At 40.1% G+C, this 17659-nt stretch overlaps 1 protein-coding gene across 5 annotated transcripts in view; it reads left to right on the top strand.

Moving 5' to 3' along the window:
• The window catches only part of LOC124054077 (chemokine-like protein TAFA-5), a 128770-nt gene that overhangs the window by 92366 nt on the left and 18745 nt on the right, over positions 1 to 17659 (top strand). For 2 of the 5 annotated variants that reach the window (XM_046379752.1, XM_046379754.1), the window contains exon 3: positions 5949 to 6118. The exons of the other annotated variants lie outside the window; for them this stretch is intronic. In XM_046379752.1, coding sequence (XP_046235708.1) covers positions 5949 to 6097 — 149 coding nt within the window. In that variant the 3' untranslated portion in view covers positions 6098 to 6118. Of the gene's footprint in view, positions 1 to 5948; positions 6119 to 17659 lie in introns of those variants that run through there. 5 annotated transcript variants of the gene reach the window in all.

The raw sequence follows: 17659 nt of genomic DNA, 5'->3' as shown, positions 1-17659 counted from the left end.
AAGCTGCAGCCAGCCACTGTGAAGTGTTCCTTTGATGAGGAGTGTTAGATACTTTATTATATGTATATGAATGTGCTTTTATTGCATTTATAAACATAAATATTTCATTGTCTATGAGTGCAATACTTGAGTATAATTGCTGTAAAGATATGACCCCATGATTCATATATTCCTACAGTACAGGCAAAAACTTTGTTTTTTTTCTCCTATATAGCACTTTACTCAAGAGAACAAACATATTGAAAATCAACTTTCATCTAACTTTCACATAACTGGAGCCATTCTGAAAATGTGAAAGCCTTTGTGCTCACACAGAAAATCATTCATTCTATTCTGTGGTATAAAACAATCTGTGGAAGGGCAGTCATTAAAAATTGCAGGCCTAAGGACACAAAGTCCTGCTGGTTTTCTTTCTAGCTGTCCTATCAGAGACTGCTTTACACCTGGGATGTTAGGTGAATGCAATTAACTATCATAGGCTAGGAAATTAGCAGTAGTCTGTGTCCTGGAGGCCAGGATTGAAAGCCATAATTGTCATAAAGTGAACAGATTCCCCTTGAAATTCTATCTGGTGCCTCTACAGTAGGTACAAAAAAGAGAGGCTTTAATTATCTCAGCACTGGCCTTGTAGATGTACTAGTTTCTAAAAGAAAAAATGTGGTTTATTTGATTTATTTAGATTGCTAGATCAGCCACTAAAAGATTATTGCAATTTATTGCTGTCATTGCAATAAATAAATAAACAAAATAAATTCGCAGTCGTGTTGTGTACAAGGCCAAGGGTTTTGGCTGCTATGAATTTAGCAAATATGCCGAGGTGACAGTCCACTCTCTGAAAAGTGTTCTGCTTCTCTGCTTTATGTGCTTTATTACATATATATATATACACACATACACACAGTATATACATATATATAAACTCTTACAAAGCAGCACTGTCGCAGTCGGTCTTCAGTCTGTAAATGATGGGAAAGTGAATCATGTTCTCCACATCAGTTTTCAGCCTCAACAGCTCCAAGACAGCACAAAGTATTCACTGAGCCCTGTGCAATTAAAAAATGGATCAATAACACTTGCATCTCATTTTATCTATTCAAAATGGCTTCCCATCCCACAGCAATAAGGCACATTACTCTTGGAGTATGCATTTACTCACATACACTTTACTTTGTGAGTACCCTGTACTGACCACATTCATCATCTTAATTCTAACTTCAAACCTTAAAACAGGGCTTGGTTTTTGTGTGGATTAAAAATGAAGTTGCTTGCTCATTTAGAGCTAACAAGTGCTGCTAATTATCTTTCAACATGATCTAACTCACTTATGTAGTAGTAAATCTAACAGTGATGAGTTATTAAGTTATTTTATCTCATATGTAAATAGTGCCCTCAGTGATGTGAGAACCAGCCAAAATATCCATCCATCCATTTTCTATACCGCTTATCCGTCAGGGTCACGGGGGAGCTGGAGCCTATCCCAGCTGACTACGGGCGAGAGGGGGGGTTCACCCTGGACTGGTCGCCAGTCAATCGCAGGGCCAACACACAAAGACAGACAACCACACACTCTCACACTCACACCTAGGGGCAATTTAGAGTAGCCAATTCACCCAATGTGCATGTTTTTGGTATTGTGGGAGGAAGCCGGAGAACCCGGAGAAAACCCACGCAGGCACAGGGAGAACATGCAAACTCCACATAGAAGGGCCCAGACCGGGATTCGAACCTGGAACCCTCTTGCTATGAGGCGACAGTGCTAACCACTGCACCACCGTGCCACCCCCAGCCAAAATATCTGATGTGAAAATAAAAAAAAAGTTCACACACTCACACACAAAGTGGTATCAACACGTAGGCCTTATATTATTACATGGAGTCCAGCTGTGTTGAATAAAGCTAATGAGTGAGCCAGTGGCCCTACCCCCTCACCACTGGCACTAATTACACTCATTAATATTAACGAGCTCATTTACATGGCGACAAAATATATATTTCTGACCTACATGTCCATGTTGGACGTGGTGGAGAGCAAGTAAGCGAAAGTAAGGAAAGTCACTGAAGCTAAAAACAAAAACAGTTTGCACACACATATGTGTGTACTTACACACAACAGTTGGTCACAACATCCCATCCTTTCAATATTTGGTCTTACAAAGTTATTAGCTTGCCAGCGAATAGACATTCTGTCACCAAGCATCCAGCCCAACCTATTTAACACACACAAGCAAAGGTCAGTTTGTGGTGTGGCTGCTGCTTATTAATCCTGCTTGCCCTCCAAACCAGTGATGGCAGCAAAAACCTGCGATGTTGGTTATGGCCAGCGGGTCAATAGACTCAGGCCTGTCACCTACATAGGCCAGTGCAGCTGGGTTTTTCTTTCGTCCAGCAGTAACTGTGACCATATTCCTCAATGTGTGCATTCCTGTTGGATAAATAACACACACCTTTGTGTGGCTTGCTAAATTTGTGTTTTGCTTAAGGGCACTCAGTGGGGAGGATGCTTGCTGACGTAAGGACTTAAAATTGGCTACTCAAGCAAAGAATTGTGTTTCTACTCTTCTACGCTTTATTTGAGTAGTCCGATCCTCACTGTTTGGTCTAACTGTCAATTTAGTCTGATAAGATTGTTAATGTTTTTAATTCAAATCACAGCACAGAAATACATCTTTTGTTATATGGTTTTCAACATAAATGTTTGGATGTACCAATAAATTTGCAACAAGCCCATTTATCAGTCAATGTAATGTTACAGGATTGTGTTGGAGAGCTGTGGCACTTACATTAGACTAAACCTACCAGTGTTTACTGGCCGCCAGTTGCTTAATGAAAAGATGCTGAGATGCAGCAGATGCACAAATATACCGTATGCCTCCACTCCACTCCGTTATTGGTCAAATCTCAGTCACGTGTTATGTGATTATGCCATAATATAGGGTGAAACTGCAGGCTGTGCTTTTTAAAAATAAATAAATAAATAAAAAATACAAATTCTGTGACCCTGCTACTGTAAGGAAATTATAGTTCCCTTTGTGGGTATGTGTTTGAGTGTGTGTGTGCGTGTGTATGTGTGTGAAGAGAGAGAGAGAGAAAGAGTATGCATGGGTGCACGTGGATGTGCATAAAAAGTGTGATACCTGTGGGAGACAAGATCGTCTCCTGAGGCAGGACAAAGTCAATATGGAGAGTTAAACAGAGTCCACAGGGAGCAGGCCACCAGAGGCTGGACTTACACCAACAGATAAGGATAGAAGGGGAGAGAGAGAAGAGATTTTACTGTATTCATATATATATCTATATATATCTCTATATCTATCTATATAGATATAGATAGATATATGTGTGTGTATGTCTATGTGTGTGCATGAGAGGGAGAGAGAGAGAGACAGGTGAAAGGGTAAGTGAGAGACCATGAAAAAAATTGTTTTATTTACTGTATATCCGGTTCACACAGCTGTTGGTCTGCATGAAGCTCAGCACATGCACAGGAGAGAGTGATGAATTCTTCTTTGCTGTACAGTTGTCATGTATTTAATCAAGCATTTGAGGCCGTCTTTTTTCCCCAAACCATCGGTTACTCATTGGGAACTGACTTTTTGGAAAGATATCTGTACAATACTGTGTGTGTGTGTGTCTGTTTGCAGCTATAAGTGTGTATGTGCACACTCATAGAGAAGATGAGCACCAGGGAATGTGAAGCTAGAGCCAAAGTTTTACAATATAGTTGATTTCAGAATCCAAGTTTTGTACTTAATAACCTTTTGAAAATGATTATACCATTTTGACAAGAAAAAATTTGATATGCATGGCCAGTTTGTTTCCATTTTAACTATAGGTAATTTATAGTAGGTTTGTAGACCCCTAAATAGCACATAGAAAGCTTAATAAGCAGTTTCACATTAGTTGGGAATTATTAAAAATAAAAGCATTATTAAAATGTGGCATTTCATTAATTCACTCATCTGATTTCCATGCACTTAAGGCAGCCTCTTTGCAGCTCATTAAGGAAAAGAAGAAAAACACTGAAACCTATTTTGTGTGAGACTTTTTAAAATCAACAGGGTGGTGTTTATTTTATTTTTATGCATTTATTTATTGTCTCTGGAGCACTGGATTCCTTTTAATTGCAAGTAAATTAAGTTGAAGTTGCATAACAATTTTATCATTTGATTAAATATGCACCTATCCACAATTAATCAATTAAGCAGCCAGTATGTTAAACTTAGTTTGATAACATTAGATATCGCTTGTATAGTGATGTGCATACCAAAGTGGGTAATATGTGTATGATGTGTATGTGTGTGTGTGTGCATGTAAGGGCAATTTGTATGTCAGTTTATGAGGTGCTCAACCCCTTGCTCAGAAGCCTGTGTGTTCTGGTACAATATGGATTTTTCTTTGCTATAAACACAATGTGCATTGGCACTTAAACGCCTCTTATTTATTCTATTCACTCCGAGTGGCCCATTATCTCAGCCTCATCGTGATTCATCTACAATGCTAAAATAAACCATACTCGCTCTTCTCCGTTTAGCATAGGTGCATTTTTAATGGGAGTATACACATCACGCAAGTATTAGTTAAATTACCCCACAGTCATTGCAGTGAATTGGGTTTTTCTTGAATATTTTTCATTAAAATGCAGGAGACATTCAAAGTTATCATTGTTTGTCACGGCATTCGTTTATTCACTTCAGGTAATTACAGGCTGAAAAAAAAAATTGTGACCTTTAAATGCAACCCTTACTGAAATCATCATCTAAATGTGTTAAATATAATTAAAAATGTATGACTAAAATGCAAAGTTTTTTCCCTAATAGTTTAGACATTTTGACATTGCTAAATTAGTGGCTAAACTCTGGTGGGAGTTACAGAGAGTGCCTATTAAAGTTGCAATATCAACATTTGTGGTTCAATTCTGGCTAATGTGGTGACACCAGAGGTTACTGTGGTAATAACAAGTAGTTAGTACTGTAGCATACAGTTAGTGAGTTGCTACTTTTTTAAGAATTATAGAAGAAGATGTAGTGTAAAGTGCCACCAAACAAAATCAGTTAATCATAACTGCAACAGTGAACAGCGAGGCTGACACTGGCAATTCGAACAGCCAAGTGGGAAAGGCGGACCCCGACCATGAACCTTGAAAACTAATACACAAAGAGGTAATTACAGAACGCAAATGCATTGAATGACTATTGCAGAAAAACGCTGACTCTAAACGCTATCAGAACAGGTGCGTTGGCCTGATTGTTTGACCAGGTTCCCAAAATATTCCCATGCTGAAAAAAACAACAGCAACAACAACAGCAAAAAAATAAAACAAAACAGAATTTACAGGATTTATTTCATTCCACCATAGTGGCCTGAATTTCTGTGTATCTGTGAAAGTTGATAATGTTTGACACTTGATGCGTAGTGCTTGTGTCTGAAGAGTACTAAAAGTGTTTCGGCTTATCTTTGCTCGTCACTATCATGTTCATGCGCTTCTACTTGATCCCGGCCCCCGCAAGCTCTTATGTACATGGCTGAGCATATCCTCAAAACAGAGAAGGGAGTGGAGTATCATTTATTTTTACAAAGTAAGCACAAGTTAGTATTTTGTGCCTCAGAGAATGAAAGGGAAAATATGTCCACCATAGAACTTGTGATAAAAGTTGAGAGGCCTTAGGAAAAAACAGAAAAGAGGCAGTGTAGAGAAGACAGACCAAGCCTCCCTTGTCCCTACTTTCTCCCATGGTGCCTGGTTGTTGGGCTGCCTTTAAATTTGTCCAGGGACAAAGCAGTACAAGGTATAATCCACCTGCCAGTCCCGTTCAGCATCAGCAGCACTCTGGCAGGAACATTCTGCCCCCCACTTAAACACAAAATACCATCAGTGCGGAACAGTAGAACCCATTCTCCTCTTCGCTCTCTCTCCTCCTTCTCCTCCTCCTCTATTCTCTGGATTACAGATGCAGCACAGGAAAGCAACGTGGGCGGTGTTGTAGAAAGACGGGAGAAAGAGACAAACTCGGAGAAGGGAAACAGGCTGAAAGATGCTTTGGAGGCAGAACGTGTATTAGTGCGAGTGGGAAAAGAGATGAGCAAGGAAAGGAGATAAGACGCGGGAAAAGAAATGAGTGAGGGCTTTTTTTCTTTCTTTCTTCCCTGCTGCCTCCCCACCCTGCTCGCAGGCGGGGAGGCCCCAGGAGAGAGCCGAGATTGATCGGTTCATTTGGATTGGAAAAGTGGATCTCTCCCCCCAAAAAACTTGTTTCCTTCCAAACCAAATGACAAATGAGTCCATCGATTTGTTGTTTACAATCCGGGTGGTGCACAGTGCCCCCTCAGCGCGCATGATGGACCTCATAATGGCCAGGTCTCCGAGGTTTAGCGTCGCCACTCACCGCCAAACTGACAGCTCTCCAGACCACAGAACGCCCACAACTGTACTGTATTTGCAACCCTGTTGTTATGTCAAGCACTCAGACGCTCTTCCACGCTCCACATAAAATGACAAAGTCGATTGTGATAGGAACTTTACTTGTGCTCAGACAAAAAAAGAGAGAGCAAGCGGCACAAACACTTGTGGCCTGGGGGTAATAGTCCCTCTTTCTCTCCTCGCAGAAAGCAAATAGAGCTAGGTAGTGTCCTGAAGGCCATTTTCACTGAATACAAGGAAGATGTGAGGATCCAAACATCCGCAGTTTTTGTCTGTCTGTTGCCGGCAAACATGATATAGTTCTTCATCAATGCAGACGGAGAATATACTGTAAAAGTGTCAGGCAATGGATGGCGCAGCCACCAGCAGACTTCCTGTAAAGAGCGTCACAAGAAGCCGGAGGTTATAGTTTCCCTGACCTTTGCTATTGATCCTTGCTGATCCTTGGAAATGTCAAGTTAAAAACTCCACAAGCCTCAGCCACACTTACTAAATACAGTGCAAACATACAGAGAAAGGGAGCAAGAGACGGATTTTTCTGTAACCTGATTCCACTGTGAAATGTAATTATAAGAAAACATTATTGTGTGCCAAGTACATCTAATTATTATAGTTATTGGTGTACTGCATGATGTCTAGAGATGTGAAATAATGCATAAGCCTCGTAATCATCAGTCTATTCTTCTGTGCCTTCATAACACTGTTCATTACCATCAATGTGCTATTGCAAAGGAGATTACTTTATTGGCCGTTTTACACAAGATTGTGTGAAATAGTCTTGATTTGTATTCCTCCTACATGCCCACACATACAACATTGCCTCATTTGCATACGGCTCTCTCAGTAGAGTATTATATGATGTACTGCACCACTTACATGTGTGGCTCGAAGCAGTGTGTCAGTAATGGATGCCAATGGTCAGATTTTCAGCCAAAATTCACACAAATTTTAAATGAACTTCCAGAAACTGTCGGGGCAGAATAAAGGGGAAATTGTAAACTGAATTACTACCAGTTTGAGAACCGTAGGAGCTGGTGGCACTAATTTCCAACCAGGTACCACTGAAACATTGCCGAAGAAGAGGGCATCGCAAGATTACAAGAGCCAGACCTTGTATGGAAAAGATGTGTAAACATGATGGAAGTATGGCATTTCTGATTCTTCATGTGAGGACACAGTCTCACCAGTCCATACAGACACACAGATCTGATGTCTTTGTCTGCCACAACTTTATTGTCCCATCAGTGGAGCTTCAGTCAGTGTTTAAGTTTGTTTCACTGAGCATTTCCACCCCATTAACATGTAAGAACTTGCAGTGTTTCAAGTTTTATTTATTTATTCATTTTTGTAATGTTCAACATTAAATATTATATTAAAATGTCCATAAAAACTGGCAGATGGGAAACAAACCCATGTGGATGAAATTATTTCAGTGAAAGGAAAGCATTTGAAATAGTCAAATAAAATAAAATAAAAATGACCCCAGTAGAGTACTTGAGTTCTCCAATGTTCAATAACTTCTTCATCTCTCTACTTTGGGGCCACCTTCAGAGAAAAGACAATGGCATGGGCCATATGAGGTGAAAATGCATCAAAATTGGGAATGAGGAAAGTTCTGGCATTAATCTAAACTTGGCAGTTTGATATAGAAAAAAAAAGAAAAGAAATAAGATAGAATCAAGACTAGAGGCAGATTGGCCAGATTTTGATCTGTAACTCAGCACTTTTCTGCCGGGGAGGGCGCGAGGGATAAGGAATTGTGTAGGAGTGAGAACTAGATTGCATCCTGATGCAGCTGCCATGCGACGTTGGGAGGAAATGACATCAGACATCAGCGGAGAGAAGAGGAATGGGGCAGGTGGCATAGGTAGAGGAGGCAAAGGGACAAGAGGAGGGAGGTGGAGGATGGATACAGCGTTCAGCCAAGCACTACTCTAAATACATAACTAATGTTCCTTGCGGTGCAACTCGAGTCTCGGCTCATTTATTGTCTCAATAAAGCTTGTCTGACGGCCTCTGCATCGGTTATCAGTCACAGAACCGTCTTAACTGGGTCAAGACCGCTGGGGTGGGGGTGGAGGGGAGGGGGCTCAGTTCAACACCCCCCTTCTCTTACTCTCCCTGTGTTTGAAGCAGTGGTGGTGGCAGAAGGCACAGCTGGGGCCCTGTTATCGCTCACACTTAATGGAGAGAGGTCTTGGAAATTCAGAGTACCAAGACAGATATATTTGGACCGTTTATCCTTTGAAATGCACACATGCGGCCGAGTGAAGGACACCTGGTGCATACGTACTGGAGTCAGTAGTCCCCATTTCAGTTGACTGACTTTGTATTTGTCATAATGTTAGCTGTATTTTACATCCAAAGCAACATGTAAAGAGGCAGTCTGACTACACGGAAATGAAATCATCCCCCTGACAAGTCCTTAACTGCTGCCGTTTCTCGACTCTTTCTTTTCTCCAATTCTTTGCGTGATCTTCAAGTATGAGCAATCTTTCTGGCCTTTTCAGTGCTAACATCTGTTGGAGGAAAAAAATAAAACAGAACTCCGCATTGAGGGAAAACTTCCGCTGAAAGAGAGGAGTGAGAAAAGAAAGTGCAATTTTAGAACTACGTAGGATAGTGAAGCCTGATAAGTCTTTGTTATTACAGGTAGAAAAGTGCCTTTAAAACATGAAATGAATCGTCACAAAAGGAAACTTGCAAAAGTACACTCAGAGGCAGCATTAAGTAAATTGAATAACAATAACAAGCACTAGAGTGCTGAGAAAAGGAACTTTTCTTGAACACAGCGGGCTTGGGAAAATTAAAGGGAATATGTTGCTCTTTTTAAAATTACAAAAGGGAGTATAGCTGCAGTCTATAAATACCAGTACATGCATTCAGAAGACAATGCGTAATAATAAACAGTATTTGAGCAAAAGCAATTGAATTTGTTCTTTAAAAGGGAAAATGACAATGTACAAATAAAAAAAAAATTACCTAAATCGATGAGAAAAGATGAACAAACCAATAACAGATTAGGCTTGCTCTCAAACTTTTTTATCACTCACCACCTTCTGTGTAATGAGCTTCTGTTTGGCCGTTCTCACGTATTTCCCGATAACACTCCAACTCATTGCTCCTCCTGGTATTTTTCTAAATCATAGTTGAAGATTATAATTTGCCTGACACATTGTGAGCTTCCTTTTTACCCCCAAGGTAATCTGAAGCAGGGAAGTGTTTTTGCTCAAAATGTCACCTATTTCATTACTATTTCCTTTTGTTTTCTTGCTCTAATTATTAAATTACCATAGACTATTGCAGCAGAATAGTCAATGAGTTCTGTTGGCAAAAAAAAGAAGAAGAAGAAGAAAAAAAAAAACCCCAAAGGCAGAAAACTTTAGAGAGCTCCTCGGCAGCTTGTCCCTGCTCCCAGCGCCCAACCTGCAGTCGGGAATGAAAATGACACCACAAGCTTCAGGCGGTGTGTAAAGCTTTAAAATTTTGTATAGGGTTATCTAGGATATGTTCAATAAATATTTTACCTTCTATTTTATGGTATTTAGTTGACACTTTTCATGAGAACAAGTTGCAATGAGTAAACAGTTTTGGTCCAAGACAGATTTTCTTCAGATTTGGAGGTGAGCAGCGGAAGACGTTTAAAGTTATAAACCTTAAGGGACTGTACTGAAGTTATCACACAGGAGGGGAATCATAAATGGGGCGGATTTTCCTTTTGCTGAAAAGTCAAACTGCCTTCCAGTCACAACCATCAACTACTGCATACATATGCATGGACAAAAGAACTGGGACACGCCTCTTTGTTATTGAATTCAGGTGTATTATGGGGCTTTTTTCAGAGATTGGGCTCAGCCCCTTACTTCCAGTGATGGGAAATCTTAATGCTTAAGCATGCCAAGACATTTTGGACAATGCTATGCTTCCAACTTTGTTTGGTGAAGGCCCTTTTCTATTCCAGCCTCCCAGTGCACAAAGCAAAGCCCATAAAGACATGGTTGGATGAGTTTGGTGTGGGAGAACTTGACTTGTCCACACAGAACCCTGACTTCAACCTCATCTAACACCTTTGTTATCAACTGGAGCTGTGACTGTGAGACTGTGAGCCAGGCCTTTTCATCCAACATCAGTGCCTGAGCTCACTACTGCTCTACTCCATGAACGAGCAAAATTCCTACAAAAACACTCCAAAATCTTGTGGACAGAATTCCCAGAAGAGTGGATGGCTGCAAAGCTGTCAATGTATTTAGAATGCAGTACCATTAAAGTCGGTGTAAGCTGGTATAATGGTCAGGTGCCCCAGTACTTTTGTCTATATAGTATATGTCTTGAAACAGGCATGACATGTCCCCTCAAGTGTATTTCTTGGTTGTAATAGTTCTACTGAATTACCCCATTTATCATAAATTAATTTTTTAAACTCTTATCAATATTAGCATTAGCCCAAAATATCCTGTATCATTCGTTCTGTGGATTGTCCACATGGCTATGTCTACATTCACAAACAATACTCATACTCAGACAAGGAGACTTGCATGTGGACACATGTGCACACACTCTGTGCCAAGCATTCACAGAGACCAAATGACCTGAAAATAATAGGCTCTAACCAGATTCAAGGGAATCCGAACGGTCTTTTATAAGCTGCCTTACACTTAACAGCAATGATTATGCTCTTATCTGCTTTGGGGAGTGCACTGAGTTGAATTATCATTCATGCTGTATTGCTGTTTTGCTTAATTGGAATTTGTTTAGCGGGCTTTGTAAGGGAGCAAACAGGGAATAAACAGATTTATGGGGAGCTCTGCCAAGTAAAAGGTTATGCATAATTTAAGGCGGATTAGTTTGGATGTAGAGGTCAATAAGGCTAAATAGACAAGAATCATCAACATCCAGGAAGGAGTGGGGGTGTCTTGAGGGTCTGGGCCTCCACCAGCTGTACAGACTCTTTATTAACGGCACGCTCACATGCATTCGGAAGTATGCATAAACTTACATTAACACACATACATACACACACCTTTCGCATACATCAGCACACGCATGAGCAGTTTACAGAAGGCATACTATATGTGTGCAAACTAATTATATCAGCGTGTTTATTTCAGTTTGCCGCCTCGAGGGCATTGTTGTACTTTATTCTAAGTATGTCACTATGTCATTTATCATCAACTTCAACGTAGTCACCTTCATTACCGTGGGCCACATCATCATTGCGACTGTCATCATAACCCATCACTACAGCACTATACTGTCCTGCTGTCGTGCGTGTCCATTTGCCACATTTCCTCGCTCTTTGCAGTGTTTACAGCTTGTTCACTGAGTTGCTGATAATGGCAGCAAACAGCGAGGTTTTTGCCTCTCTCTTTCTTTCTTTCTCTTGATAAAAGTTGCCTCTGTTGGAAAACAGTTCATTCCTTGCACATCGCGCAAGGCAGGTAGCGAGTCAATATGTAATGAGCTGAAGTGTTTACTTAAATTGTCTTAAATTTTGTAATCCATTTTACATCCTTCTGCACTGTGTTAAGCTGAAACTACTTTTTTTGTACTATCTCGAGATTTTTTCTAAATATGTCTTAAATTAAAAAAAAAATAAATGCTTTTTTTATTTTTGCCAGCCCAAACTGAGAACAGTAGCAGTGGCTTCAGTACCCCCCGAGTCTCCACCGTCACTCATGGTGGCTTCAGATACACCAGGGTCAATGGAGTGTAGGGATGTTTCACTCGAAGGAAGGAAAATGACTCCTGTTGTAATGAACACTCTAAAATGGGCCCAGAGTCAGTTGATAGTGTAATAAAGTGGCTGTATGCACAATTTACTTACACAATGAAGTGTTAGTGTTAGCTTACTCTTTAAACTCTAAAATCCACAAGCCAAAAACCTTCATTTTGTGTCGGTGTGGCTGTGAGTGAAGTATACAAGCTTGCCTGCATGTGTGAGAACAGTTGACTGTCAGGGTCAATATGTATATGTGAATGTCTGCTGTGTAGGCGTGTGACTACACAGACTTGAACGCTCAGTTTGTTCTGTATTGTGTGGATGCCTGATTTTTTCATCATATTGCATGCAGATTGCGACATTTTCCTTCGAGCTTAAAAATGACTCTTATTAATTTTTTTGTCAACTTTTTTTTTTTTTTTTTTTTCTGTGTAGGAGTTTTGAACAGATCAATTTGTGTTCAGCAGCAGCTTCCAGGTGTATATGTCAGGGGTTTACTGTTCACTGCTGATGTACTGGAGTCTCGGCAGACGCTGGTGTAAAATGATCTCTTCCCACAGACTCCTGTTCACACTGACATTTCCTCCTCTAGCTTGCAACGCCTTTGGGCTTTCTGTCTTTGAATATGTGTGTCTGGTGGACGCGTGTGTGTGTCTACGTCCACAAATCAGGGTTTGTTGTTCGCGTTCAGCTGAGAGGAAATGCCACAGCACATCTGCGAAAGAACGATATCAGCAGTACCTGGTGGCCTGTATGCGCGCACACACACACACACACATACACACATACTGAGGAAAAACAAGCTCGGAGCAATGGCACTCCACAAAACCTGCCAGTTATGCACCACAATGGCAACCTAGCATGAATAGTATGCAGAAAAAGGAGTATGTAGCTGGAAGCAACAATGTGGCATCTGGACTTCAGAGCAAACGTTTGGACATGGGGGAACAAAGAAAGACTTATGGTATACAAGTCTCAGGTTTTTCATTTTAAGATCCATAATAGACTATATAGACAAAGGTATTGGGGTACCTGATCATGACACCAACAAGGACTTTAAAGACACTGCATTCTAAATACATAGACCGCTTTGCAGCTATCACAGCTTCCACTCTTCTGGCAAGACTTTCCTCAAGATTTTGGAGCCTGGCTCACAATCTCACTGTCACAGCTCCAGTTGATAACAAAGGTGTTAGATGGGGTTGAGGTCAGGGTTCTGTGTGGACCAGTCAAGTTCTCCCACACCAAACCCACCCAAACATGTCTTTATGCCATGTCTTTTGCTTTGTGCACTGGGACACAGTCATACTGGAAAACAAAAGGACCTTCCCCAAAGTTGGAAGCATAGCATTGTCCAAAATGTCTTGGTATGCTGAAGCATTAAGATTTCCCTTCATTGGAAGAAAGGATCCGAGCCCAACCCCTGAAAAAATAAAGAGGTCTGGATACTTTTGTCTATATAGTGTGTATGTGTCTTTTTGTATACTGCTATGTCAAAAGATAATGTAATTTAGAAATTAAACTTAAGATTATATTTTTTATATAAAATACATAGAAAATTTGAACAATTTAGTAAAATGTAAACTTTTGAATTGTGAATGAAAGGCATTAACTACATGGACACAACTCGTATGTTTTAGTATGGAACTAGAGTCAAGAGACCATTAGCCTAACTTAGCATTGGGACGTCACGATATACCAGTACTGACAATAACTGTGATATTTAAAAAAATTAAATCTTGATGTTATGTTAATAACACATTTGATAATATCCTTTCAATAATTAAGCTCAGATGTTTGGCCTCAAGGATATATCATTTATCAATTTATCAAGTATAATAACTCTCCCTACATTTGCATTTTGAGAGTAATTAATTTGTCAAAAAAAGAGACAAAACACAGAATAATCAGATAAAGATAACTAATAAAGATTTAACTGCTGATTTTTTTCTTCAAACTTAACAGATATCATGATATAATATCATTCTTGTTAATTCTCATGTCTATGGTGATCATATACCGAAAATCTGATACTGAAACAGTTAGCCTGCCTCTATACAACTGTAACAACCTGCCAGAGCCTCTAACACTCACTAATTAACACATAATATCTTGTTTGTTTAATTTGTATCTTATGGTTGCCAGGAAACCAGCAGATACCTCAGTAAGTCACTGTTCCTGGCTCTGCACATAACAACACTATTATTTCATAAAGTAATTTGCTTAATAGTAAGCTTTAACAGTGCTAGTTGGCAGATTTTGTTCATTTGGACAGGGCCAGGCTAAGTGCCCCCCCACTTTAGCCTTTATGCTAAGCTAAGCCAATGGTCTACTCTAGCTCCATAAGGAAAAGATGTGTATCAGTTTCCTCTTTAACGTTCAACAGGAAAACAAACTAATGAATTTCTGATTCAGTGACCACCATCGGGGTAATGACCATATACTGAAACAGTTATCTTGTCATAATAAAAGACACTGCCATGCCAAATTTTAACATTTTTATTTAGTGGAAGGCAATTTTAGCCAGCATGAAAGAAGAAAGGAAAAAGGAAGAGATGCTGAGAGAAAGCAATAATCAGTTTCACAATAACATAACTTTCATTTGAAAATTGAGAACTTTAATTTCAGTTTTGTCTATTAAAGTGTACCCAGTTGTAAGGCATTACCGTCTTTTCCCCATAAAAGATGTTCATTTAGCACATCAGACAACTGAGAAGATGCAGTTATCTCCGTTTTGGAAATTTTGAGCAATGACTATCAAGTTGAAGCTCTTTTCCTTTATTTTTCAAAATGAACAAGCCTGTTTCATGTTTGTAATATCAAAGTTTTAAAATAGCGTATACACATGAAGTAGACATATAATATATTTTCATGCATTCATTAGCCTAGAGATGTTGGATTCACTGTGGTAAAAGATTAGGTGACTCTTTCTTGTGCACACAAAACTTGAGACGCCCACACAAGCATACATGCATGCGCACCAACACAGGGCTGAGGTCTGGAAATGTCAGTCAGCATGCTATCTCATTATTTCTGCCTCTTGAAGTTTCATGAGTGCAGAGGAGCTATTTGGGACACAAATTCACTTCACCAAAAAAACCTCAGGCTTTTTAAAAAGGGGCTTGACAGCCTTTAGTGTGCAGATACTCATCAAGACCGCCAAACGGGTGGAATAATCTTATGGAAATCAGGCAAGGCACTAGACTGGAAAGGAACAAGCATGAGGAAGGAAAAAGGAGGTGATGAGAGAAAAACAGAAGAGGGGAGATGACACAAGGGGGGAAACAAAGTAGAAATGGAGAGCAGACATAAAAGTGCAGAAACAGAAAATAGTGGGGGAGGGGAGTCGAGACAAGGGGAAATTAGCTGAGAAGAGATGAGCTGCAGAGGAAAGGGGATAGAGAGCTGGTGGCTAATTACAAAGTGCGGGGATTTATTTCTTTGCATTGGGTTTTTCTCTCACAATTCCACTGAGCCTCCTCCTAATTCCTGCTAGGCTCGATTCAGGTTTAGGGGAACGTCTGCCTACCACAGCAGGTCAGATAGTACAGTTAATTATGCAGATAGTAGATCCACTGTAAAAGGAGACATGGGAGGGATTTCCATCATGAAAGCAAATCTTGGAGTCTTAGTGGCACTCAGTTGGGCTTTTTCAAGCCATCTTTTGTTTGACTTTGTTGCCTGACATGTCAGCAAAGAGATTATTCTGTGTGCGTATGTGCATGTGTGGGTGTTTTCGCATGTGCCGGGCAAATGTTGGCTGTACAATAGCATGCATGTGTGTGCTACAGTCTCCCAGTTACTTAGCTGGTATTCTTATTCCCACCAGCAAAGTGCAGTGCAAATGGCCAGATCATTACCAATAAAAGCAACCAATAAAAGCAACCAGTAATGAAGCAGGGCAAGTGTGTGTATGTGGACATGAGTCCATGTGCTAGTGAGAGTAAAAGAAACTACATGGGGAGAAAAGTACAAAGTACTCCTTTGTGAAATGAAGACACAGTGAATTTGTTTAAAAGGCCATTTGACTCACCATTACTGGAGATGGGGATTCCTGAGCAGCATGCCAATACATTAGGGAAGTGAAGGTGAACAGCAGTTCAGCACAGAAACACTTAACTAATGTGAGTGTGTGACACAAAACAAACACTGAAATAGACCAATATTAGGGATAATAACATTTGTCCTTTTCACTCGAATGTCCGCCTGCATGTGGTCAGTATTTTTGTATGTACGCACCTTGTAACTAACACAAATGTGGAATAATGTGTTGAAATGTTGTGTTTTTTCAAAATGAATGTTCAGTCCAACCATATCTAGGGTCCATCAGCAGCAGCCTGTAACACACTGCTGGTTCTGTACATGCCCAGGCCCTATCTGGTGTGTACAGTTTAGAATTATCTAAGCGCATCTCTTTGTCTTAGCACCATCTCCTGAAGAGTGCATTTATTACACCAGATCTGATCTGTTCGTAGGTCTACTTTCTGTCTGTCTTGTCTGCTACCTTACGGTCTCCCTTCCTTCTTTCTTCATTGCATGCCCTCTCTCTCACTCTCTCTCTCACACACACACACAAGCCCATCTTTCTCCTGCCATTGCAGGCTTGGCGTGGCATTAGACAGAATTTATTAGGCCAAGATGCTGGCTGTTGACATGAGTGTGATCTACCATTTGGTGGGAAGATAAGTGTCCCATGGCGGGTATAATAATATTCTCTCCCTCACTGCTCCTTATCTCCTGCTGATGAAACCACGGCTGATACCTTCCCGTACATATAGCATCAGACCCGTGTGTGTTTATTTCTATCCATGCCTGCCTTTGCTCACTGGTGCGTTTGTGCCTGACTGCCTGCCTGTATGGGTATGTGTTTAAAGAATGTTTTTTTGTGTGTGTATGTGTATGTGTGTGTTGTTTTGTTTTTTTCATATCATCCTTGAATTTTATGAAGTTTCAACATAAAACATTGCCCTCACACCAGCACAGCATTGATGTGGTCTATTTCAAATGTGAGAGATTAGGGCTGTGTTTTAACATGTGTTCATGGTTTATGATTGCTGGACTTGTTGTCCATTGGTTGTTGATGCTATGAATAAAAAGAAATGTTGGGAATAAAGTAGTTAAGTTGGTAGTGACACTGTAATCTTGCAACTAATAGTAGGGTTATTATCAGTTGAAGCTAATGAGCTGTTTTCACAATGTTGTGTGTCCCAAATCTTTAATTTTTAGGTTTGTTGTACAAACTTGGATCTGAACTTGATCTAAAAACTACCATGAGGATTAAAGCCCTCTATGCAAAAAATATACACAGGTTTTATTTGCCACTAGGGTAGTAGAGTAGTAGTAGCAGAGCAGTTAGCTGTTTAAGCCACGCTTTGGATACAACATCAGTGTTGTGGAAGCACAGAGCACACAGATGGATAACAGAAAAGTGAATTGTGCTGGGAAAGTAGTTTGAGAAGTTTCTTTTGATTTTTTTTTTTTTTTTTTTGATACTTTCACTGGGAAACTGGGTCATTTCAAAT

Source organism: Scatophagus argus, chromosome 22 (genome assembly GCF_020382885.2).
Source record: "Scatophagus argus isolate fScaArg1 chromosome 22, fScaArg1.pri, whole genome shotgun sequence".
In the NCBI taxonomy this organism is placed as follows: domain Eukaryota; kingdom Metazoa; phylum Chordata; class Actinopteri; family Scatophagidae; genus Scatophagus; species Scatophagus argus.
The sequence above is the reverse complement of the archived record's forward strand: the minus strand, read 5'-3'. Positions and strand labels throughout refer to the sequence as shown.